General features: G+C 37.6%; 1 protein-coding gene across 1 annotated transcript; it reads right to left on the bottom strand.

Moving 5' to 3' along the window:
* Positions 1-362: 362 nt before the first annotated feature.
* zgc:77784 (uncharacterized protein LOC402947 homolog) lies at positions 363-25,940 on the bottom strand. The gene is made up of 6 exons (XM_044032251.1): positions 25,380-25,940; positions 16,655-16,981; positions 4,917-5,074; positions 2,015-2,135; positions 1,797-1,935; positions 363-603 (listed from the first exon to the last, which is right to left on the bottom strand). Exons 1-6 carry the CDS (start codon positions 25,444-25,446, stop codon positions 363-365), a joined length of 1,053 nt encoding a protein of 350 aa, XP_043888186.1. The 5' UTR covers positions 25,447-25,940.
* Positions 25,941-27,006: the final 1,066 nt, after the last annotated feature.

Here is a 27,006-nt window from a genome sequence, read left to right as displayed (position 1 = left end):
ACACACACACACACACTAACCCAGAGACACAACACTGAGTGGCACTAAGAGTCGGAGGGGGAATTTTTCTTTGTGCTGCAGTTCTTTAAAATGGCTGTTAATCCTCTGCCTCTTTACCTGTCACTACTCTGTCTAGGGCCAAAACAAAAGATTCTGCTGCCCTCCTTCTCTGCAGCTCTTTCATGGCGTCTTTCCAGACTGGACAGGTGCTCATTAAGTAACAGGAAAAAAAGCGTTCTGCAGGTTTAAGATAAGTTTTTTTTGGGTTTTTTTTTAGAATTGTTTGGAAAGCTAGCTGAAAAGAGCCAGTCTGAAATTTGTTTGGGATATTTGAAAATACAAACAAACACAAATGTCCTGTGTCACCTGTGTGGGTCCCGCCCCAGTGTTTGTGAACCCCTGCAACCTGGAAATGAGGGCGTGTGAGTATTTAAATGAAGTAGAAATAATAGTGAAGCGTGTGTGTGTTTGGTACCGTGGACCTGCAGCACGGCCGACGCCTCCGTCTTCCCCACGCTGTTCTCTGACGTGCACGTGTACGTCCCCTCGTCCTCCTCCTTCACACGCAACAAACGCAGACTGTTACTGTTCCTGATCTCAAACCTGCCGGAGAAGACAGGTGGACAGGTGGACAGAAGAAAATCAAAGTCACATCAGTCGGGACTGTGTCCTCCGTGTCACCTGAGACGATAAAAGAACTCAGAGATTTGGTCAGATTCTGATTTTCATCTTATCCATTTGTGAAATGATGAATCATTGCCTCACCACTGCATCAATGTAAGGCAGAAAATGTAATAACTTTATTAAAAAAGTTTAATAAAGGTAATTAAGATAAAAAAAGAGCAGTGTTTGCTGTGTGTGATTTTATTTTCATGTGTTCATCAAAAGTTTCTGCAGCTCAAAAACTCAATTTAACACCTTTTTCATGTGTTCGATGGTCCAAACTGACAAAATATGAAAAGTGTTTCTTCACTGAATTCATAGATGATATTTTTAAAGTTATAAAATATAAACATAGGTTTATTTTGTTAAAAGATCATAAAGTGATTGATTTTATGTAAAGTTGGTGAAACCCAGGGAGTGGCAGCGTGTGTCCACCAGGGGGCGACAAAAATACATCAGACAAACACATACACTGAAAAAAAGAAAACCATTTCAACTGTCGACAACAAAATAAATTAAGCTAAGAGGATTGACCTTTTAACCCATTATTTGACAGTCATTCTGTTGGGGAATGTACTGAATAGCTCACTATTTGGCAGTCAGTCTGTTGCATTTATATAGTAGCTCATTATTTGGCAGTCATTTCTTGGTGGATATATAGAATAGCTCACTATTTGGCAGTCAGTCCGTCTGTGGATATAGCGAACAGCTCACTATTTGGCAGTCATTCAGTTAGTGGATGTATAGAAAAGCTCACTATTTGGCAGTTAGTCTGATGGTGGGTAAAAAGAAGAGTTCATTACTCGGCAGTCATTCTCTTCTCCCTTTAGGGGGCGCCACAGTAGATCATTTGCCGCCATCTTGTCATCACCCTTGTGTCCTCTTCTGTTACACCAACTGTCCTTATATCCTCATGTCCTCATGGACGTCCTCTGCACATGACCACAACCATCTCAACCTTCACTCTTTCACTTCATCTCCAAACCCTGAGCTGTCCCTGGATTACATGCTCATGTCTAATCCTGTCCATCCTGGTCATTCCCCAACTAAATCTCAGCATCTTCATCTCTGCCACTCAGACATCATGTGACTCACTGTGTGTGTGTGTGTATGTGTGTGTGTGAGACGCTCACCTCCCGCGGGGAAGTTCTCCTTCCTCCCTACGCCATCGCACAGTGGGAGCAGGATCTCCATGGACCTCACACAGGAAGTCTACCGTCTCCTCCTCCATCACCACCTGGTTCACCGGCCTTCGCACCAACACGGGTCGCTCTGTTTTAAAGGACGGGGACATTTTCACACACGTGTGTCCAACTCATGACGAGACACAGACAGAGGACAGAAGACTGACCGTAGACCACCAGCTCTGCAGGATCACTGTCCCTCTCTCCAACCATGTTTGTCCCCACACACACAAACATGCCAGCGTCGCTCTTCCTGGTCTGAGAGATCATCAGTTTGCCGCTGCGCATCTGACAAACACAGCAGACAAGAGAACGTAACAGTCAGGAATGATAAAGATGCAGATTAACATCTGTAAATGTATCCTATAGAAACATATTTACTGACACGATGATAAATGTGCAGATTAACATCTGTAAATGTATCCTATAGAAACATATCTACTGACGCGATGATAAATGTGCAGATTAACATCTGTAAATGTATCCTATAAAACATATCTACTGTAGCGATGATAAATGTACGGGTATGTAAATGTATCATATAAACACATATCTACTGACGCGATGATAAATGTGCAGATTAACATCTGTAAATGTATCCTATAGAAACATATCTACTGACACGATGATAAATGTGCAGATTAACATCTGTAAATGTATCCTATAGAAACATATTTACTGACACGATGATAAATGTGCGGGTAACATCTGTAAATGTATCCTATAAAACATATCTACCTTGATATTAATGTACAGATTAGCACGGCTCTGTAAAATGTATCCTATAAAGAAACATATCTACTGTAGGTGATGCGAATTAACATCTGTAAATGTATCCTATAGAAACATATCTACTGGCGATGATAAATGATATTACTAGCATGTAAATGTATCCTAGAAACATATCTATGACGCGATGATAAATGTGCAGATTGGCATCTGTAAGTGTATCCTCCGCGAAACATATCTACTGGCGTGGTAGTATTGCGAGGAATTTAAAATACAACAAATGTATCCTATAAACATATCTACTGGCGATGATAATGTACGAATTAACATCTGTAAATGTATCCGGCAGGATGTATTTGGCGCGGTATTAAATGTGCAGATTAACATCTGAAAATGTATCCTATAAAACATATCTACTTTAACCAGTAGTAAATGTGCAGATTAGCATGCTTGATACATATATAAGAGCATATACCGTAGCGGGCGGTAGTAGCGCAGATTAACATCATGTAAATGTATCCTATAGAAACATCTACTGACAGGTATTAAATGTGCAGATTAGCATCTTATAAATGTATCCTATAGAAACATATCTACTGACCGCGATGATAAAGTATTGCTGGAATTAACATCACCGTATGCTTATCCTATAAAACATATCTACTGACACGATAATAAATATGCAGATTAACGTAAAATGTATCTATGCGGCTATATCTACTGACACGATGATAAATGTGCAGATTAACATCTGTAAATGTATCCTATAGAAACATATCTACTGACACGATGATAAATGTGCAGATTAACATCTGAAAATGTATCCTATAGAAACATATTTACTAACACGATGATACAAACAGAAGATGTAACACAGACAGCGAGTCATATGTTTACAGTGTAACCTTGTAAAGGACATTCATGTGAATTTCAATGAAGGAATTAAAAATAAAATTATGGCACTGTTATGAATCATTCATGTTTACATATTTCATGTTTAGAACAGAGATGAAATCTTTCCGTCATAATCTGCATTCACAAAGAAACTGTAATCAAATTCATTTTCATTCCTTTTTCACAGTTTTCTACATTTGAAGGATTTTAAACATCAGAGGAGAGAGAAACACAAATGAATCGTGAATAAAGAAAAACAGTGTGTTCACATTCAAGTCTTTGTAGAACAGTGTGTCCATAAAAAGACGTTCAGTAGAAAGAATAGAATTATTAACCCTTGTTTCAGCTTAAACTCTGTTCGATAATAAACGACCAGGTTCTGTTGAAACATGACAAACGATTATTTTCAGACACACGTTCTTCCAGAGCAGATCAGCTCAAAATAAACCACAGAAATTCTGTGTCACACATGCGTGAGCAGTGAGTAAAAACCATCACTATAGGAAATATATCTACACTATATCTATCTTTCTATATCTACTATAGAAAAATAATCCAAAAACAGGATTTGATCGTTACATTCAGGGACACTTTTCATTCTTTGTCTTTGGATAATTCTGTCATGTCTGTTCATGTGTTCATACATACTAATGCATGAATTTTTGTCCAGATTGTGTCTTTGCCTTTGATCTTGTTATTTCCAGCTCAGATTAAAACAGGTGTCACACTCAGACCCTTAAGTACACAAATGTCCCAGTGGAACTCTTTCAAAATATAATTTTTAATCTCACTTTCATTCATTAAAATTAAAATGCATGTTTTATGTTTAAACATGGATTATTATTATTATTATTGTTCTTATTATTATTATTATTATTGTTATTATTATTATTAATAATATTATTATTATTGTTATATGCCATATTTGGCATATGGAGAAAAATCACACTATTTCCACTAGATGTCACTGTCACGTTGCTGCTAGTCATTAGTATAGCAAATTCAAATTATACATGAAAAATGTTGTCGAATCCTAATAAAGAATCTTGTTTTTTAGATTCCTTCTGAACGAAACATGGAGAACAAAATAAAATAATAAAAGAGAACTCTATAAATATATTAAACTGATTATTACACTACATAATAATATTTGTAACAAGTGCACAAACACAAGCTGATGGAATCTCACCTTTATGTCTAAAATAAATCAAATTCATTGTATTTTAATTATACCAAATTATGGCAAACATTAAATTAAATTGAAGACCTTTATCACACATAATGTGGATTATAATGATTTAGCTGTGGAAACCTGAGTCTCCAGTAATAATGTCACAAATTTATAGTTTAATATTTACTCAATGCTTTGTGTGTGTGTGTGTGTGTGTGTGTGTGTGTGTGTGTGTGTGTGTGTGTGTGCGCGCATGCTGCATGTGTAAAACCCACAGTCATGCGTTCATCTCTGCTGCTGACTCGGACGTTGTTGCGTTTCCAGTAGACGCTGGGTTCAGGATGACCACGTGGAGGAACACAGTCGAGGACGGCAGGTTCTCCTGCAGCCACCACCACGTCACTGGGCGCCTGGCGGAAATCATCTCTCAGAGCTGAGACACAAAAACACAAAGAAATGGAATTAACGTCCAGACGTTTGGTCGATCTGATGTTTTTCAAACAAAGAGTGGAAATCAGAGCCACAGATCAATGATCCTCAGCTGCAGCTTCAGCAGGGACAGACACACGTTTGTCCTCCTGAGTGATCCCCTGTCTTGCTTTATTTATTCATTTATAATTTTTGAAGTCTATCACAGTGTTCGCATGAACGCTCGCCTCCATGGCAACGTCCTCGTTAGATGGTGCAGTGGTCTGGGTGTTTTCAGGGCGCGTGTCCTGCTCTGCTGTCTCTGCTGTCAGAGCAGATGAATAATGCAAGTCTTCTCCGTCCGACATGGAGCGAACAAATAACAGCACATTCATAATTCAGCTCGTGTGTGAGAGAGAAAATGTCCTTCATGTTAATCAACGGAGTGTTGTTTTCAAATGTTCTTGTAAAAATAAATAAATACACAATTTAAATGAGTTTTATTTGAACATGAAAATGCTCAGGAACATCCCGGCCTTTGATTAGGATTTGAACTGGCAACCTTTCAATGACAAGCCCAGTTCTCTTTCACTGTTTTCTCTGTCACAGAAATCATGAATGTTACCAATGCTAAAAATCCTCAGTGCTGCTCTGAAAAACGTCTCGACCTGAGGAGAAAAACCAGCGTCTGCAGTGAGGATGAGATTTGATCATTTCCTCCAAAGGTTAAATAACTCTTACTGTATTTAACATAGATCATGTTTTTATCTCATCACTCGTCTGTTACTGACACCAGAAAATGAACCAGTGTTTAAAGTAAAACAGTTAAATATGTGTGAATAAACACAGTGTACGTGCATTTCTTTGGTTCCTTGGAAACTCAGGGTCAGTGTGTCCTCACGTCAACACAATGACAGGATGAGAGGTTTGACCCCGTGAGTCTTGACCCCGTGGAAACAGAGACTCACAGGAAACAGAGACTCACAGGAAACAAAGACTCACAGGAAACAGAGACTCACAGGAGACAGAAACAGAGACTCACAGGAAACAGAAACAGGAAACAGAGACTCAGAGGAAACAGAGACTCACAGGAAACAGAGACTGAGGAAGCAGAGACTCACAGGAACAAAAGACTCACAGGAAACAGATAGAGACTCAGAGGAGATCACAGGAAACAAAGACTCACAGGAAACAGAGACTCACAGGAGACTCACAGGAAACAGAGACTCAGAGGAAACAGAGACTCACAGAAACAGGAACTCACAGGAAACAGAGACTACAGGAAACAGACTCACAGAGAAACAGACTCACAGGAAACAGAGACTCACAGGAAACAGACTCACAGGAAACAAAGACTCACAGGAAACAGAGACTCACAGAACAGACTACACAGAGACTACAGGAAACAAAGACTCACAGGAAACAGAGACTCACAGGAAACAGAGACTCGCAGGAAACAGAGACTCACAGGAAACAGAGACTCACAGGAGACAGAGACTCACAGGAAACAAAGACTCACAGGAAACAGAGACTCACAGGAGACTCACAGGAACAAGACTACAGGAAACAAAAGACTCACAGGAAACAGACTCAAAGGAAACAAAGACTCACAGGAAACAGAGACTCACAGGAAACAAAGACTCATAGGAAACAGAGACTCACAGGAGACTCACAGGAAGAGACAGGAAACAGACTCACAAACAAAGACTCAGGAAACAGAGACTCCACAACAGGAACAAGACTCACAGGAAACAAAGACTCACAGGAAAAACAAGACTCACAGGAAACAGAGACTGAGGAAACAGAGAAACAGAAACAGAGAGAGACTCAAAGGAAACAAAGACTCACAGGAAACAGAGACTCACAGGAAACAGAGTCAATTTCTCAATACTCAAGTAAGCAAGTATGTTCTTGCTTACTTGGGAAGTATATACTTGAGAAGTACGCTGAGAGTATATACTTGCCAAGTACGGGAGTACACAAGTATGTGGTTGTTTCTCAATACTCAAGTATGCAAGTATGTATGTATTGTTCTGCTGTTTGAATGGTGGCTGGTGCCAAGTGCTGCAGCCTCATTACCACCACCTACAGTGTTGATAAATAAACATATGAAATACTTTTAATAAATGCATATATATGTTGTTATTATTTTTACATTCTAAATATTTAACTTAATTTATTAATTTATTTATATTAAAATATACAATACAAATAATACAATGTGGAAAATAGATATATTAAAGCATTGTTGAGTAGTATATATATTTGTACATGTCACATATATATGTATATGACGTGTACAAATATATACTACTCTACATATCTATTTACATAATATATTTAAATACAGCTACAATGACCGTGCGACTTATATAAATCTGACATTCAAAGTTAAAATAAAAAAAACATTAATAATATACAAACTGTCAGGTCAAAACGTTTCCATTAAAAACAAAATAACACGTCAACAACAAATCTATGGATCACACCAAGCATCTAATGACAGCGACGTCTGAGCCAGCACATCATTTCATAACACATGTTTGAATTCTAAATGACTAATTTCTCGCCTCAAATGACGTTAAAACTTTGTTTCGGGACACAGAAAATATTTATTTCAGATGTATATTTCTACTATCTGCTGCTATGCTCCCTATTCTGGGATACAAGTACGCTTCAGTCACCTGCGATGCATACTTGGTAAAAATGGGCGGAGCGAGAACACTTCCGGGTTTGAGAACCGTCCTCGCTGTTCGCTTACTTGAGAATTGGAACAGCACTTGGACTGAGGCTGATGACGTTTTCACAAGTACGGGAGTACACAAGTACGCACAAGTACGCACAAGTATGGATATTGAGAAACGGCCAGAGACTCACAGTCAGTGTTGCACCACAATCGATCAATGAAATCTCCGATAACACATTCATGAATAATTCATTCATCTTTCACTGATATGATGATGAAAGATTTCTGTCTCCTGTTCTGAAACAAAAACACTGATTTTTCTCACAAACGTCCCAAACGTCTGTGATAAATGTTTCTCAAAGGAAGATTTTAACTTCTTACTCTTTCTTTATGCAATTATGTTTATATATTTGCTACATTTCAAAACAATGAAATAAATATAAATATACTGTCCAGACTATTATATTAAAACATTACAACAGCAGATATTGACTTGAATATGACATTAAACTACAGTGTAGCGTCAACGTTTACACTAAACTTAATGAGTTAATAAAATGTTTGAGGTTCTTTGAATGCATCTCATAGCAGCTTCTCTAAGCTCAACACTCTGCATTTCACTCATTCACTCTCATGCTCTGGAGTTTGTTTTCTTACAAACTAATAATTTAAAGGCTTTTCTGGAACATTAAACCTTTTTTTCTGAATCAGAACGTTTTTGGAATATCCAACTTGAAAGTGAATTCTTTTTTACGTCTTTTATTTTCACTGAGTCTAGTATATTCATCTCCTGCCAGTGGAGGGCGCTACCTGTGTTGTGTGACGTCAGCTCTGGCTGTGTAATCCTCCTTAAATCAACTTCACTTACTCATTATTACAGCGAACAAAACTACATCGACCTCATTCATTATTCAGCAGGTTTCGTGACAGATCTGTGTCAAAATGGCCGCCGACCGAGCCTTTAATTCCACATCAGTATTCTCGTCCTGCAGCTTCATGTCCCACCAGAGACAGAGTGGGACATGAAGAGTGTCCTGCAGGTTTCAGAGGACGCTCGTCTGATTCCTCGTCAGAGAATGTTCGGACACTTTAAAACAAAGTTAGAGTGAAATAAAGTGAAAGTTACTTTTCTTTATCTCCTTTGTCGTTCTTTTCTTTGAGGTCACAGACAACAGAAGTCTTTACTGAGTCTATTTCTCATTATCCTGCAGTCAAATTTCAATTATTCACATTATTCACAGTCAGACAGTGTAACACTGAGCATCATCATGGATCCACGACAGAGACTAAAACACACTCATTTATGTCATTGACCAGCGATTGTATTTAAATCTATTTACATCCATAACATGACTGCGATAATTCATCAATTAAATTAAACACCACCTGTTTTGGTAATCGATTTAAACTGTTCTACTGTTTTTTATTTAATAATTCAAAGCAGTTTTTCGAGTAAATAATTGACAAATGAATCAGTGATGAAAGTAACCCTGAGGACCTGAACTGAAGTTTCTTTAATTTGTTTTTTATAGATTTTCTTAGTTTTAATTGAATATTTTATGATATATTAATCTTTATATTGTTTAATCATTTTTTAATTCTTATAAAATGATTTTGAAAAGAATTATTTTTACCTGATAATGAAGCAGGTTATGTTGCCATGGACACGGCTGTCTGTCTGTCCTGAACTCACACTGTCTGTCTGTCTGTCCTCAACCCACACTGTCTGTCTGTCTGTCCTCAGCTCACACTGTCTGTCTGTCTGTCCTCAGCTCACATTGTCTGTCTGTCCTCAACTTCACTCCTCACTCATAATAACCCGACTACATCTCCAAAATAATCTCCTACACCAGAAAGGCTGTGTGTGTGTGTGTGTGTGTGTGTGTGTGACTGCAGGAATAAATCCTCATATTTCCCTGAGGCTCAGTCTCCTCTCTCTCTCTCTCTCCTCCTCTCTCTCTCTCTGCTCCCTGTGACTAAACGACGTTCAGCACTTTCATCATTATTTCTGCAGGCAGGCACACACACACACACACACACACACACACACACAGATCAGGAGATTTAATCTGTGTAAGATTATCCATCACTTGATTTTTAAGTGACATTTCTGTGCAGAATGTGAGCCTCACGCCGTCTGTGAGTGTGTGTGTGGGATAAATGAGCAAACGTCACACAGCGATTACAGCAGAGCAGGATGATGGACATGTGACACAGAGCGTTGATTAACATCAATAAGAAGAAGAGCAGCATCTTAACATACACATTTACATCTGTAGAGAAAAGAGACAAACATAAAGAAGTAAAAGAATTAAGTTCATTAAAGTTAAAAATAAGTTGTATTTATCTTTTGTCTCTTGTACACTCTACCGTAATAATTCTATTCTTTTATTCCATATATAATATGTGTCTGCTACACTATAATTTATCAGTATCACATCTATTCTATTCTGTTCTATATTCTATTACAAATATTACATTTCAAAGTCGGCCAATTTTAACGTAATTTATTTCGCTTTTACCAACTGAAGAAACTGTGAGAACTCCTGCGTCATTCCAGCACAATGTTAGGACACGCTGTTAGCATTTTTGTTAGCATTGTTGTTAGCAGAGCATGGATTTTATTGATTTTTTTTAAACCAATTTTTACAATTCGGTTCACAGCTTAAATAGTTTTAATAATTTTATCTTAAATCAATTCATGAACAAGTTAAAATTAACAAAATGACCAAAGAAAAAAAAACTGTAGCATTGTCGCTGAACTCCATTGTAACATGTAAACATGCTAGTATGTAGCGAATTTACATCCATTGAAAAAAAAGAGAGAAAATAGTTGACAAATTAAAAAAAAATTAAGATAAACTGTTAGCATAGCCACTAGCATAGCTTACCTTTTAAAATATGATTCACAGTTTAAATTTTTTAATTTCAATTTTCATCATAGTTTATTATTTAAACTTGTTCTCTTGTATGTTTAGTTTGAATGAATGAACGTTGTTGTTGTTGTTGTAAACATTCCAGATTAAAGCAAAACATGTTAAATATCATCTATAATCCATAAACAGGTGCACCAAAAAAAAACAGTTTTTTGACAAATTTTGTCAAACAATAATAATACTTATTTTGTAATCAACTAATATTATTAAGTTTGTTGACGCTAAAGAAGCATATTGTCTTCATATAAATTGGTACATTTTCTTTCAGAACTTTCTGAAACTTACATAGTGTAGCTTTAAAGCACCTGGACACAGATCTAAAGCTTTTTCTACAATAAACTGTAATAAACTTTCTCAGCGATGTTTGTTTCATGTGCAGATTTCAGTTTGTTTCAGTGTAAAGTGAACGTTTGATTCCTTCATAATCCTTCATCAGGAACAAGACGAACATCTGGCTCTAAAGGCTTTTCAGCAACTTCTCTGTCATTCGTCCTACTTTATTCTAATCCTGCTGCACCATGTGACACTGGCAGACGGTGATGATTGTGAAACAGACACTGTCACTGATTCTCCTCCCACTCTGCTTTTATTTTAAAACACACAGTTTCTTTATTCTGGGTTTATGAACAGACTCAGTGTCAGCTGCTCATTCTCAGCTTACACCGGGAAAAAAGAGGGGAACACTGAATAATAGCTGCTGCTGCTGCTGAAAATCTGACTTAATCCTCACTGTGTGATTCTCAGTCACAGTGTTTACATGAACCCAGCGGCGAAAATCTAATTATTCTGTGACTGCAATGAAAAGCAGACTTTAAAAAAACATGTAAACATTTGAGTCCAAATGAAATATACACATATATTTACTCTATATATACATGTGTGTATATATACTGTATACACGTTTTATCCTAAAATGAGTCAAAGTGGGATTATCAGTAATCTACACTTAAAAAACAGAAGTCAAAACTGTGAGTGCCTGAGTCACTGAGGTTTACCACGTTACAGCTGAGAGGAAATAATACTATATTATTGCGATATTTCAGTCACGATATTATCACAATATTTAACTCACAATATTTAAGTAACAATATTATCAAGACATTTAAGTCACAATATTTAAGTCAAGATATTTAAATCACAATATTATCACAATATTTAACTCACAATATTTAAGTAACAATATTATCACGATATTTAAGTCACAATATTTAAGTCATGATATTTAAGTTACAATATTATCATGATATTTAAGTCACGATATTTAAGTCACAATATTTATGTCACGATATTTAAGTCACGATATTTAAGTCACGATATTAAAGTCACTATATTATCACGATATTTAAGTCACAATATAAAGTCCCACAATATTTAAGTCATGATATTTAAGTTACAAATATTAAACACATTTATATATTTAAGTCACAATATTATCACAAAATTTAACTCACGTATGATATTTAAGTCACAATATTTAAGTCAAGATATTTAAGTCACAATATTACAATATTTACGATATTTAAGTCATATTTACGATATTTAGTTCAATATTTACATGATATTTAAGTCACAATGTTATCACGATATTAAAGTCACTATATAAATTTAAGTCACAATCAGCGATATTTAAGTCACATGTCGATATTTAAGTCACAATCCGATATTATCATGATATTTAAGTCACAATATTATCACGATATTTAAGTCACGATATTTAAGTCACAATATTTATGTCACAATATTTAAGTCACGATATTAAAGTCACTATATTATCACGATATTTAAGTCACAATCCGATATTATCATGATATTAAAGTCACGATATTATCACAACATTTACTGTCACGATATTTAAGTAACGATATTTAAATCATGATATTTAAGTCACAATAATATCACGAAATTATCACAATATTTAAGTCATGATGCAACATTATCTTGACATTGTAAAATACTTTGTGAAATCTATATCATCTTATAATATTCATCATATTTAGCATATTTAGCATATTCATCATATTTAGTCCTTTTTTAAATTTTCTTAGATCTCACATTAAAAAGAAGTCATAACCTTTGATGTTTAAACACAGACGTCACTGACAGTAAATTCAGACAGTAGATTCTTTATTTCGCTCTAATGTTCAGATCCAGCTCACAGTTGTAAATGTTTCTCTTTTAATGGACATTATGTCTTTTTTCTGCTATAAAAAAGTCAGAAGCACTTTAATTATTAGAGACGTGAAGCCATTTTCACCTGATTCCTGTCCTCATGAAGCTCTAACACGTGAGTTACTGCAGTGTTGTCATAACTTTGGCTTCTGCTGCAGAGGAACAGCAGGACGACCTGAGGACACATCCCACCTTCCACTACTTTATCTACACTTTTGTTGTCCTGCACTGGTCAGTGACACACACTCAAGTCTAGACATCATTGCTGCGTCTGTGTGGAGACACTGACGGTGAAGAACGTGTGAAGAACGTGTGAAGAATGTGTGAAGAACGTGTGAAGAAAAGCTCCAGCTGCTTTGTTGTTTTTGAGGATGTTAGAAGAGTAAATCCACAGCTGAAATACTGACTGATTTAATAGGATTTAAACATGATCTGTGTTTGTTCATGTACAGTTCTTATGATTCATGTTCAGATCTTTGAACTCTTGTTCCACACAGACCCAGAGTCTGTGTGTGAATCAGCTGTGATTGTCCTCAGCTGGTGTTTCACTGTCACAGCTGAGGACAATCATCAGTGTGAAGGTTATAAAGACACCAGGAGAGCGTCCACACCTTCACTCCACTTTCTCTCGTTCTGTTTGTTGTCTTTTAAAAATGTTTGTCTTCAGATTCATGTTTAGTTTGGGTTCCAGTGCAGTTTTGTTCTGACAGATTTATCAATTGTGGGAACTTTCAGGAAACTTTCCTGCAGCTTGGGATGTTTCCTCCTATGTCACATCACTGTGTTTCTGGCGCTCAGCAAACGTTTGTTTAAAGCTCTGAACTTTAACTTTCTGTACAGACGCTCACTTTTTAAACATCACAAACAGCAAATTATTTTACATTTGTGTGTGTGGGTAATTTACAGTCACATCTGTCATTTCAATATGTAAAATATGTTTGCTAAAATGTATTTAAAACACATAAATACAAATAAAACACAACTAAAGGAGGTGAGATGCACACATGACATGGCTTTTCAGGAGTTACTCACAAATGACTTCAGTTAAATCTGCCTGTGATTTGACTTCAGAATCTCCCAAAAAAAAAGTGTATTTCAGTGGTTTAAATAAAGATGTATTTTCTCATCCTCACAGAAACAGGTTTAGTGACATCAGATTAACATGGAGCCACAGATGAAGTGACTCACTCTGTGGTTTATATACAGTAGAACAGTGTTTCTGATCATGTTATAGTAGAACCACGTGTCTGTCGTGTTTGTGAAAGTGTTGCACAGTTTTTATCTCCTCGGCGTGAAGCAGTTTCTTCTTCACCGTCAGGGTCAATAATAACGGTCCACAGGACGCGAGTTAAAGCGACGAATAAAACACTTCAACTACTCGTGAACGGGCAATAAAAACATAATGTTTTAAAGCAACAATAACAATAAAAACAATTGTTGTTCACAAGTCAAAACACACAGCTGCTGTTCCACCACTGCCACGCTGTAAAATATGGTATGTGTGTACATATATATATATGTATATGTATGTATATTATACGTGATTCACTGCAGTTAATGTTTAATGAATGTAGTTAAAAGCAGGTTTAGAATCTGAGCTCAACTCTGAGCTACTGTTACAAACATTTTTAATTTACTCCACAGTGGGAGTTTACACACACACACACACACTCCACTCTGCTAGAGCTAATTGGGTCACTGTTTACCCCACAGTCAGCACAATGAACCTCCCACAGAGGGGGAGGAGTCTCAGTGTCTGGCGAGGCGATGCGGTACAGACTCCAGCAGACAGTGAATGCACCACTGTGGCGTTTATGGTCACAACAGTCACCAAACCATTGAGCTGGTGTCACACACTGTTTACATCATGTAAACTAATCTCCATCAGTGACACAAGTACAAAAAATAAGTATTATAAGAATACAAATAAACGTTTTATGTATGTAGACATTTAGTGCTAAACAAATTTGATTTGTCACACAGATTATTGAATTATGTCAGTGTTTTAGTGTATATATATATATATACTCATAAGTTGTGGTTGTGTGTTATTGTGTCATATTTACTGTGAAGAGAATGAACCAGACTGTGTGTGTGTGTGTGTGTGTGTGTGTGTGCGCGCACGCGCAGGTCAATCCTTCACTGATACGACGTTAATCTGCAGCTCCATTAAAAAAAAAACCCAACTCTTATCTTCAACTATGTTTTATCGACTTGAGCTCAGATTTGAAAGAACAAACGACCTGATGAGTTTACAGACTTTATTTTTAATCTTATTTGCTTCATTTTCAGTTTCCTGTGTTTTTGCTTCGTCTGTTCTGTGTAAACTCGTGTGTTTTTAAAATTGCTTCATAAACACAGATATTATGGGATATTATGGGATATTAGCCTGAGCTGTTCCTCCTGGTTGCCAGAGTTAAGAGTCGTTAAGAGTCTGTCCCTGTTTGTGAAGGAGATAAAGTCAGTGAGCCATGAACACACACACACACACACACACTGTCAGCTGCAGATAAGACTAAACTGTTGTTTTGTTGTTGTTGTTGTTTTCAGCGAGAATCGTTCGACCTTGGTAATAATCTGTGGCGTCGCTTCCTCTAATCAAACCACTGACTTAATCCATTTCCTCACGTCAGAGAGCTTCAGTTCAGCCTGGAGCTGAAAAACCGGCGTGAAGAGAAGAAAGAAAATGTTGCTGCTGCAGCGACTGACGACAGAACCAGAGAAAACACTCAGAGAAGACGCAGCGCGCTGGTTTTCCTCTGAATCTGACAAGCACACGCACACACACACACACGCACACACTTTGAAAACTGACATCCAGGCCTTGTGAAAACTGGTGAAAATTTAGTCTTGTCAAAATCCAATGTAGTCAGACTTTCAATAAGTTAGAGCTTATTTCAAATAGAAAAGAAAAGTTAATTCTTCTGACCATTATATTAAAAATGTTATCCCTTTCTTTTTAAGATTTTAAAATATGTATTCCTCTCCTGCTTTCTGGGCAGTCCTTTATTTTAATACAGTGTCAAGCTTGAAACTTATGTGTTACAATAGACTGGTTTCTTCACTAAGTAGTTTGATGAATAGCTCCACTACTATCTGAAAGACTGTCTGTGGCTGCCAGTCATTCAGACAACGGAGGAGCGTTAAGAAACGACGTGTGTGAATGAGGTGTTAAAATCCCTGCTCCAGCCAGCAGGAGTGCTGCTGAGTATGGTCTTTAACACTCACACACTTCCAAGTCCCCACTTTGCTTATTATTAAGAAAATTCACCAGAGTGTCTTAGACATGATTTTAGGTTGATTTAAAGCGTGACAAACAGGGGACCTGAAAAATGTCCCCTGTTCAACATGGAGTCCCCTCTTTGTGAGTGTGTAAACGACACCAAAGTCCCCTGTTCTACTGGTAGTACACACGCACGCACACACACACACACACACACACACACACACTCCATCCTGCTCATATGAACACTGGTACATGTGTAAACACAACAGAGGAGGTTGAGCAGGAGGTCGGAGACACATTGTGACCATGACCCGATGGCCCCGCCCTGAATTACTTACTAACAATAATACATCATAGCTTTGAGGAAGTGCTGCACAAAAACAGGAAGTTGGGCCTTTAGTTAAACAAATAAAGTCTGTTCAGTGAATGTGGAAGTAAACCCGATAAAAGACAAAAATATCTGGATTAAATCAGAACTAACTGTTCTTAACTTTAGATGAATGAGTGAGTGAGTGATTCTACAGCAAATGTTTGTATTTAACCTGAAATTAAAAAACACACACACACACACACAGAGTCAGGCCTTACTGGCGACTTCCAGCGACGCGTTGCGACTCACGGCGACGCCCGCGTGGTTGCGTGCGACGCAGGTGTAAACGCCCTCGTCAGGTTTGCTGCGGCGTCCGTGGACGATGCGCAGGAAGAAGAGCGATCCTCTGGGCAGGAGCATGCGGTGCGAGCGAGGGTCGTCTTTGTCCGTCTCCACGCGCTCGCCGTCTTTAAACCACTCGATGGTCGGGGCGGGTCGACCCTCGGCCTTACAGTTGAGCGTGGCGGGTTCTCCTTTAGAGACGATTAAATCCGAGGGATCCTCCACGATGCGAGGCGCGAGGTCCTCGACGCGAGCGCGGGAACCTGAGACACGAGGACATGAATGTTAGATTTAGTCTCACAGAAGAACAAAAACAAACAAAAGAAATAAAATAAATATGAAAAACACCTCAAATATTATTGAATTATTCTGTTTTTACACCTGAAGGAGGAGATTAAAGTGAATGAAACAGATTCAACAAATAAAGGTTTAGAAATAAAACTAATGACATGATGAATGAATGAACGAGTGAATGAAGACAGAAACAAACCTTTGTCTTTTTTGAAAACAAGATAGTTTTTATTGTTTCTGCTCTGATTATAATTTTTTTTCTTTTAAAAACACGTTTAAAAAAATTTTATGCACAAAAACAAACAAAAACTTAGTCGATTTTAGTCAAAAACACATTTTTCACATTTTGTGTTCCCACTAGCCACACAGCAGGCTCCGCCCAGACAAACTCCGCCCTCACCTGCTTTTGAGCTGTATACAGGTTACCACGGCAACCATGGTAGTGGCCAAAACTATGCTAGCAGGAATAGCACTTGCAGCCAGTCATTGCGCCACCTACTGGCAACAAACAGCAACAAACACTGTTTCATGTTCATGACGCTTTCAGGGCGTGGCCTACACGTACTGTACTGTAGCGCCACAGACTGGCCATGACCCTGACATACAACCTGTTACCTTTTTGATTTGAATGTATTTTAATGCAAGTTTTTATTTTTGTGTGAATGATTCTTTATTTTTGTTTTTTTCACTGTGAAATAAATCATCTTCTGTTTCGTCTTTCATGTTTTATTTCTGGCTCTTATCTTCCCTTCTAATATAGACACGTTTCAAATGCTGATGATTTATTTCATTTTTATTATCACTACTTATTTTTGTAATTCTTCTCAGTTTATTTCATGTGCGCCACCTGCTGCTCAACAGTGTGATAAACATCGTCTTTGACTAAAGTTTGTATGAATGTGCATGAAAAGCAGGAGCTGAAGCTTTGATGATGTTTGACAGAGTAGACGCTGACAAAGGCGTTTGAAAGGCAACACACACACACACACACACACACCTGCACTGAGCAGGAAATCAGCCATGTGATTTGATAATGGGACGATTTGCGCGTCAATCAGGACGTGAGGAGGCAAAAATGGCAGAAAAGCCGACATTTAGAGAGAGGAGGAGAGAAAGATGGAGGGATGCAGCAGAGAGATAAATTAAACTCCCTCCTCCTCCTCTTCTTCCTCCTCCTCCTCCTCTCTGGGGAACCATTTTCCTCCGACTGTGAGGGAAAGACTCGCTGCTTCAGGTCTGAGCTTTCAGAGCAGGAACCAAACGTCTCTAACAATGTTACAGTAGCAAAAATGAATAATTCACAAAAAGCTGCTGCTGCTGCTGCTTTTCGTCTCGCTCACGGCTGAAATGGTCACTGTGCCACAGATTATTATTTTCAGCACATAATCCAGGCGAGCTGCTTGAGTCTTTATGTTTTTATGTTCAGAGTGAAGATGAACGCATGAAAGATAAAAGCTGATGGACGTGTAAAGAGCCACAGGATGAGATTACAGCTCAGATTAGAACATTAATGCAGGATTATCACCATCACTGAGTCGTTTAAAAATAAAGCACTTTAGTTGACTGTCAACGCACTAATCTTTATTCTCAGGAGAAATGGTTTAAAAAAAAGAAAACAACATTTCAAGTTACTTCATTTTCATGATCATTTCTCATATTTGTGATTATTCTCGTGTTATTTTATATCTATAATTTATCCATGCTGTGTGTTTATGTTTGAACAGAAAGGAAACTGTGATTCTGTGACAAAGCAGGTCTCACATTTAGATTTTAACACACAAACGACAAAGAAATGGTTTTTGCTTTGATTTAGTTTGGATTTTCCCTTTTCTGTTGCCGTCACACTGAAGTCACTATTTCATTTGCTCGCGGTGAACATTTTCAACTCTGGCAAAAACAAACCACCAGTGAGTGTTTCTGACTGAAGTCACGTGACCTCGGTCACATCACATGATAATATAACTTCACTGAGTTTTCTACTGACTTCAAAACACAGAGGCCCACGAGGACAAATGCACATTCATGCGTTAAATCCCTATGTTTTAGTTTGATTTGACTCGAACAGTCAAATATAACAACATTAAGAACCCGCCCACCTGAGGGGAGGGGCCAAGACAAATTTTGTTTTTGATTAAAAACAAAAACAAGAGCCAGTTAAATTACAAGAATTCTACTGAGTTTTAATCTCAACGTCTCTGTTCTCCATCAGCTGTTTACAGATTTATTTAATGTGTTAAAAGAAGCGAGAACAAAGAACAGCGGCGTTCACAGTAGTTATTTAAATTAAGACTTAATTACACATCATTAATAACACATAAGTGAAATGTGATGACGCTGTGCAGCCTCCTGCCTGAGAGGGGATGTATTTTTATATTTGTTGACACTGATATAGCTTATGTGTCATTCATTCATCCATTCATTCATTCATTCAACCGGCTGCTGTGCAAAGAGGGGAGGAGCTAGATTTTAATCTGCTGCTTTTATGGTAATGGCCTTTCCCACAGATTATATTCCATCAAGATTACACACACATTACACACAGAATAATCTGTGACTGTGAGGAAATGATTCTCTGCAGATCACGAACGTCACACACTTGACTTTCAGCTGCAGGACGATCAATAACTGAGGAATAAGCAGAGATGAAAATGTCCTGTCATGACACACAGGAAGTGGGCGGAGCCTCCTGTCCATTCCCCACATCTTTGTTTCTTAAATTTAATTTCAATAGATTTTCTGTCTATTTTTATTCCAACATGAACGAGTTCCACAGAAAAGTCAACTTTGAAATGAATGTGCTTATTTTAACATTTTAGTCTCTGTACTTTCTTTTCTTTTTATTCATGTTAAATTATAACTGTATGAGACCATGAGTTTTTATATTTGTATTATATTGTATTATTGTTTATTATTGTATCGTGGACTGGACTGGAGGGTTAGGGTTAGGGTTAGGGTCTTGAGTGTGTGGTAAAAGTAATTAATAAAAGTAATGTAACTGTGATGAATCACTTCATCTTCATCTGTGGTGAATGAATGAATATAACTCATAAAATCATGTGTAACATTCTTCTCACGATTTATTAACACAAGTATTAACGCACAGAAACACGGTAACTGTTTATTTTCTATGTTGTCGACGTTGCAGCCCATAATTCATACCATTTATTTATTGATAAACTTAACTTTGTGAAGTCATTGAACAAAACTATGGTCCGTCCACGTTATTACTGCACTGACATTATATAGTTTTATACATACAGTCTATACTATACTAAATAAAAATGTGATAAGGAAGCAAATGTGTAACTGAGTCGTTATTCTCCATCTATATAATATTATTGATATTATTTATATTACATTTTGCTGTTGTGTTAATTTAAATATAAATGTGTGTTCATTTAAATATGAGTGTGTGTGTGTGTTGTTCTTGTGTTCGTCAGCATTGACAAATTAAATAAAAAAAACCTTCAGTCGGTTTCACCTTAAAAAATAAAAGTCCATTCAAACTCAAGTAAAGTTTCCTTATGTGTGTGTATATATACGTATATATACATATATGTGTGTATATATACGTATATATATATATATATATATATATATATATGTATATATATATATATATATATATATGTGTATATATATATATATATATATATATATATATATATACATATATATATACATATACATATATATACATATATATATATGTGTATGTCAGGAGCTGACACACTGAGATGAGATCCTGAGAGGTGGTGAGATTATCAGAGAGAGTTGAAGTCGTCTGTTTTCATCTAAACACTGATTCATCAGAGGGAAGAAAAACACGAGCAGCAGCAGCAGCAGCAGCAGGAGAAACAAGCTGCTCCTGTGACGAGTGAGCGATCAGTAAAAGCATCAACAACAACCTTCATCACAACAGCAGCGACACACAGGAATATTTGGACTGTGTTTGAGCAGCTTCTTCAGCTCCGGGTTTGACGTGAATCACAAACTGTTGCTGCTCACAGATGAAATCAAAGTGTGATGGAGTGTGTGAGAACAACATGAATGTGGATCTGCTGTGAAATCACTGTCACGTTGTCACAAAACTCCCACAATTCACTCTGTCACTTAACAGCAAATCAGTGTTTTCTTTTGTTTCCTCCGCCATGTTGGCAGGAAACATGAACGTCACTGTCACTTAACAAACAGTTTTGTGTATGTGTGTGAGTGTCAGTTGAATAAAGTCAACAAAGTAAACTAGTAGATCTCTAGCTCGGCGAGTTCAGACACGATCGTGAACACAAAAGAATGAGTTGAAGATGGTGAGGAGGAAACATTGTTCACAACAGGACAGATGAGCGACACAAAGTCACTACTAGACTTCTACACTCACTTTACTCTTTTATACGCCAACAATAATGATTATGGTTCAAAAAGTTCCCATTCATCCAGGATTTTTATGTAATCGGAATGAAATTAATCCATAAAATTTGGTTTGACAGTTAAATGTGGGCCCAAAATGGAACCTTGGGGGACGCCAGAACTGAGGAGAATGAACCTAAAAGAAGCGCAGTAATCCACCTCTGTCGTCCTGATGCTGCCGTCACAACATTTACAATTTTGTTTATCATGTTTATCGCAATAGACCGTTAAAATGAAAACATTGAAATGAAGTCTCTGTGGAAAAATATTCTAGTGTCGTAGAATTCCTGGTGTGAACTCACAGAGATGACCATCGTGAACAGATGCGGGCGTGACATTGTGTCATGGACATTACATTAGTGAATTTCAACACTGACTTTTTTTTGTGTATATATATATATATATATATATATATATATATACAGATGTGACATATAGATATATATGTCACATCATACATATATGTATAGAGATATATATACAGATGTATATATATATATGTATATATATATATGTATATATATATATACCGTGTATATATATATATAAAGACACGGTATATAAAGTCATATATGAGTGATACTGCTCATACAACACTAAAGAAAACCTTGTCAGGTTAGAAACACGAGCGTCGTCTTTGTGTTGAAGATGTTTCTGAGCAGAAAAACAGTTTTAATGTGGTGGAGTTTGAAGAGTCGACTCTCAAGGCTGTTCTTTATGTGTGAGTGTGTGTCTGTGAGGGCGACAGGCAGCTGCTTTTCACACAAACACAACAGCTCGACTCCACTTGTACATTTTGATCTTTCATGGACTGACTGTCTTTCTTTGACTCTTTCACATTGTCCTTTACTTTATAACTTTATGACTTTATGACTTAATCTGTGAGTCAAACATTTCTCCTTCAGACAGAGATGAGTGTACTAAATGTATGTATTTTTTTACTGGTCATAAATGATCTAAATAAGAATTCAATCAAACTAAAAAGGGCCCAAAATGCAACCTTGTTGAACCCCGGACATGAGGAGAGAAACCTAAAACGACCAGAGAGGTTTTTGTGCCGTTCCTGTGTCCATGAACCTCCTGTTAATGTACTGTATTTATGTTTTACTTAAATAATCTAAATAATAATTCAATCAAATGACTCGTCGAATAAAAATGTCATGACTGATTTTAAAAGAATCAAAATTTGACGACTGAAAAACTGCAAACATTCATTTAATACAAGATTGTATTTTGATGTTTTCATCAGATGTCTGTCAGTAAAGTAAAGACCTGTGTGTGTGTGTCACACAGAATCACAGCTTCAGTCTGTCGATGGTTAATTTCATGTAATAATAGTCGTGATGAAAACGTCTTTTCTGTCAGAGAAAAAACATGTGGAGGAAACAAAGAGTCCCAGATGAAGCTCATTAGCGCCACATGCCGCTCTGATGTTAGCCCCGCCCACATTTTTGCTCGTGGTATCTGTGTCGTCAAAGACCTGATTCACATCTTAACTTCATCAATAGCCTCTTCAATCAGACTATTTCTGGATGTTTCTTGGCTCTGAGCTGAGAGGTCACTTTCATTACTGAGCATTTATAATTATTAACCTGCTTTATTTATTTTCCCCACAGGCAGAAAATCTGCTGCTGTCACAGAGAAAACCTCCTGTTTTTCTTCAGATATGAATCTTTTCATCCAAACACCAGAGCCTGGACCATCTGACGTTCTATTTATAGAGTCAGTCTGACTAAAACTGCACTTTTAAACACAGTATATGATAAATGATTTGATATAAATATAAGAATATTCCTACAGAAGCCTTGTTGAAAGTATTTTAAATGTAAATATGTGAACAACCAAAAACATTCCACAAGGTTTTCATACTAACTGTAATATCTATGTATTTTACATTATTATTGTTATTATCAAAATGCGATATTGACATAGTTCCCACATCGAGGCGTTGCTCAAGGGCTCTATAGCGCCTCCTAAGGTGAAAACAGAAGCAAAATTGAGCTCCACTGAATTTCCCAAAAACTTGGTGTGAAGATGTTTTAGCCATTTTGAATTTTGCCATCCATTTTGGGGATTTGCAGCCTAAAAAAAAAAAACATGCCAATTTGTTAAAAAAAGCGAGAATTCCTGACACTCAGATAATGTTGTTAATTGAAATGATTATTTCATGAATCTCATTTTTAAAAAGGTCAGAAACAGGGACGCAGTGGTCTGAGTCTGACCCTGAGTCAGGTTTTCCTCGGGTTTCTTCAGTGTGAGCTCGTTGGAGCTGAATGATGTCACCAGCATTGCAGACGAGCGACATCATCACAAACATCCGCTAAATGACTCAAGCCTGTGGCACATGAGACGAGTGAGCAGCTTCTGCAGTGGTTTCATCATCATCGTCATCATCCTCCTCCTCCTCGACTGAGCTCTCAGTCTGTTTGTCTCCAAAATAATCAGCAGAGGACGAAGATGAAACCACCATCATCAGCCTGAAACAAGCAGTGTGTGTGTGTGTGCTGTTGTTTTTCTGTGATTCACTTTCACCCGAAAAGTGATATGATGACTCCGCCCACACAGTGTGTGATGGATGAAGAGTTATTAGTTTAAAAAGTTTGGCAAATTTGTTTGAGAACCCAAAACAAACCTCCCGTGAGCCATCTGTGGGTCCTGACGCAGTGTTTGGGAACCCTTGTTGTAAGACAACAGTCACATTCAGGTGAAGACACTTTGTGAAATTAAAGCATCAAATCTAATGAAGACAAGCTGGACTTTAGTCGGACATTAAGAAAAGAGAATTATTGTCCTAGTCTGACTATAATCTGACACCACTAGAGGGCACTGACACAAACAAACTGTGACCCAATGAATTCTACAGTTTCCTTCATGTGTTCATCTGAAAAATATCAACACATTCACTGATTTATCAGTGATTTAATCCTCTGGATTAAAACTCTCACAGTTGGACTTTTGTCTTCTTTTTTTTTTAAATCAATTAATCTGAGAATGAAAATAAACATCTGTGCTCTCATGAATTATTGTTTAAGCTCAGCGTTCATCTGGATTAAGTTTAAACTGCCATTAGATGAACAGTATATAAATATAATCTCTGTCTCGTATGTGACGGAAATAAAAAAGAGCTTTTAAAGGAATTAAGTTAATGACATGTGAGAGGGGGAGGGGCGGAGGGTGGGGCTTAGTGAGGCGGAGGGGCTGAGTGTGGTACTGTGTCACTGACAGCTGCTGAGCTAACAGTGAAAGATAAATGAGTTCAGTTTCACTAAAGTCAAGCTTCATTTGACCTCGTGTGTGACCTCTCGACCTCGCACACACACGCACACACACGCACACACACACACACACACACACTTAGTTGTGATGGTTAAGGTTAGGTTAAGGGGTTAGTTAATGCATTATGTCTGTGATGTGTCCCGAGTTAGAACCTCTTAGTTTCAAGTTATGTGAGTCCTGGTTAAGGTTAAAGTTAGTGATGATGAACTGGTTTAACTGTATGTAAGTCAAAGCTGCTTGGTGGTTTTAGACTTAATTATGGTCTGTATTTATGTCACTTTTCTTTACACTGCAGTTCTGCCATTCACCCATTCACACACACTTTCACTCACATGTTCACACTCATTCATTCATTCACCCATTCACTCACTGCCATCAGGAGTAATGGGGGGGTCACATCAGCTCTAGGCTCATGGAGCCGGGATTCAAACCAACAACCTTCAACCAAAGTTGAAAGACGACTTGCTCTACCACTGAGCTACCGTCGCTAAGCCCCTTAACCTAACCCTTAAACAAACCCTTACACTAACCCTTAGGTAAAGGCCAGTGTTTAGTTAAAACATGAATCAGGAAAATTGATTACAACTTAATTGCTCTGCTGATCCATGTGTGGGTCCAGACCCAGTGTTTGAGAACACATCATGTCCATGAGTGTCCTCACTAACGATGATATTGTTTGTGTCTTACCTGAGGTCAAAGTGATGAAAGAGACGCTCAGCAGCAGCAGCAGCAGCAGCTTATGTCCACAGTTCATGTCTGTCTGTGTCTGTCCCCTGGTGTCCCCTGGTGTCTCCTGGTGTCCTGTCTCTGTCTCTGGTGTCAGATCAGAGCAGTCGTCTTCAGCCTCAGAGTAAAACAGCAGGTGTGAAGTGAGAAAAATCTCCCCGAAGAAACTTTGATGTCACTCTGAGAAAACCATGACAACAACAACAGCAGCAGCAGCAGCAGCAGTGAGATAAGCAGCAGCAGCAGCAGCAGCATCAGCATCAGTTTCAGAGGACGAACTGAACACCCAAACTCAGCATCATCAGCAGCATCACTTGTGTCTCCACATGGTCTCTGTCTCCGTCTCTGTCCTCTCTCTAAAATCAGAGATTAACTGGATGAAATAATCTGCGTGTGCTCGGCTGTTTGTCTCTGTGACGACGATGATGATGATGATGATGAAGAGGAGGAAGAAGAGGATGGTGATGAAGATCAGCAGCAGGTCGTGTGAACGCTGAGCTTCTGTCTGCTCTGAGCCAACACAAGACAATCCTCAGCAGCAGCAGCAGCAGCAGCGAGTGATTTAAAGAGACACACACACACACACACACACCCACACACACACACACCCACACACACACACACCCACACACACACACAGAGCAGCTGTGCGTGTGTGTGCGTGTGTGGGTGGGATTTTTACGGGTGATTTTCTAGTTTTGTGAAAAGCTTCCACATGTTTATGTTTCTAACGTTCTTGTGTTTAAATGTGTGTAAAAAGCTGCTATAGACAAGTTTTCTTGTGAAAAGCTCACGTAAAAAAAGTCACACGTTCATCATTCATCCTCATGCGAGCTCACTGCTCCTGCTGTGAAATGATGACGTGAAAGTCACACGTTCATCATTCATCCTCATGCTAGCTTGTGTTGTTTTCATGTGTGATGTTGTTTCACAGATTATGTATCGTAGTCAACGTTGATAACAGCGTTAGCCGCTATGCTAACATTATTAAAGCTGGTATAGACAAGTTTTCCTGTGAAAAGCTCACGTAAAAAAAGTCACACGTTCATCATTCATCCTCATGCGAGCTCACTGCTCCTGCTGTGAAATGATGACGTGAAAGTCACACGTTCATCATTCATCCTCATGCTAGCTTGTGTTGTTTTCATGTGTGATCTTGTTTCACAGATTATTATCGTAGTCAACATTTAGCCGCTATGCTAACATTATTAAAGCTGGTATAGACAAGTTTCTGTTAAAGGGACAGTGCGCAGGATTATTCATGCATGAGTCATTATTTTAATGCCAATGAATGAATCAATGATTTATTGATCTATCGATTGATTTAATAGAAACTGTTGCCTTCACTACTTTAACTACTTTAACATGTTTTGTTTCAGAATATCAGGATTTTAGGATAATAACTTGTTTTTATTCATTTTACTGGACTTTGTTAAAACTCTGCTTTGAAAAACACCTCAAATTAAATGTTTTATTATTATTATAAAGAAAAAAGAACAATTCATACAATTTAGTGAAGTGTTCACTTTTTAATTATTACTTTAGCTTCAATTGCTACCAAATAAACTGATTTAATAACGTGTTCATT

The sequence above is a fragment of the Solea senegalensis genome, linkage group LG8 (genome assembly GCF_019176455.1).
Source record: "Solea senegalensis isolate Sse05_10M linkage group LG8, IFAPA_SoseM_1, whole genome shotgun sequence".
Taxonomy (NCBI): domain Eukaryota; kingdom Metazoa; phylum Chordata; class Actinopteri; order Pleuronectiformes; family Soleidae; genus Solea; species Solea senegalensis.
This window is presented reverse-complemented; position numbering and strand designations above follow the sequence as displayed.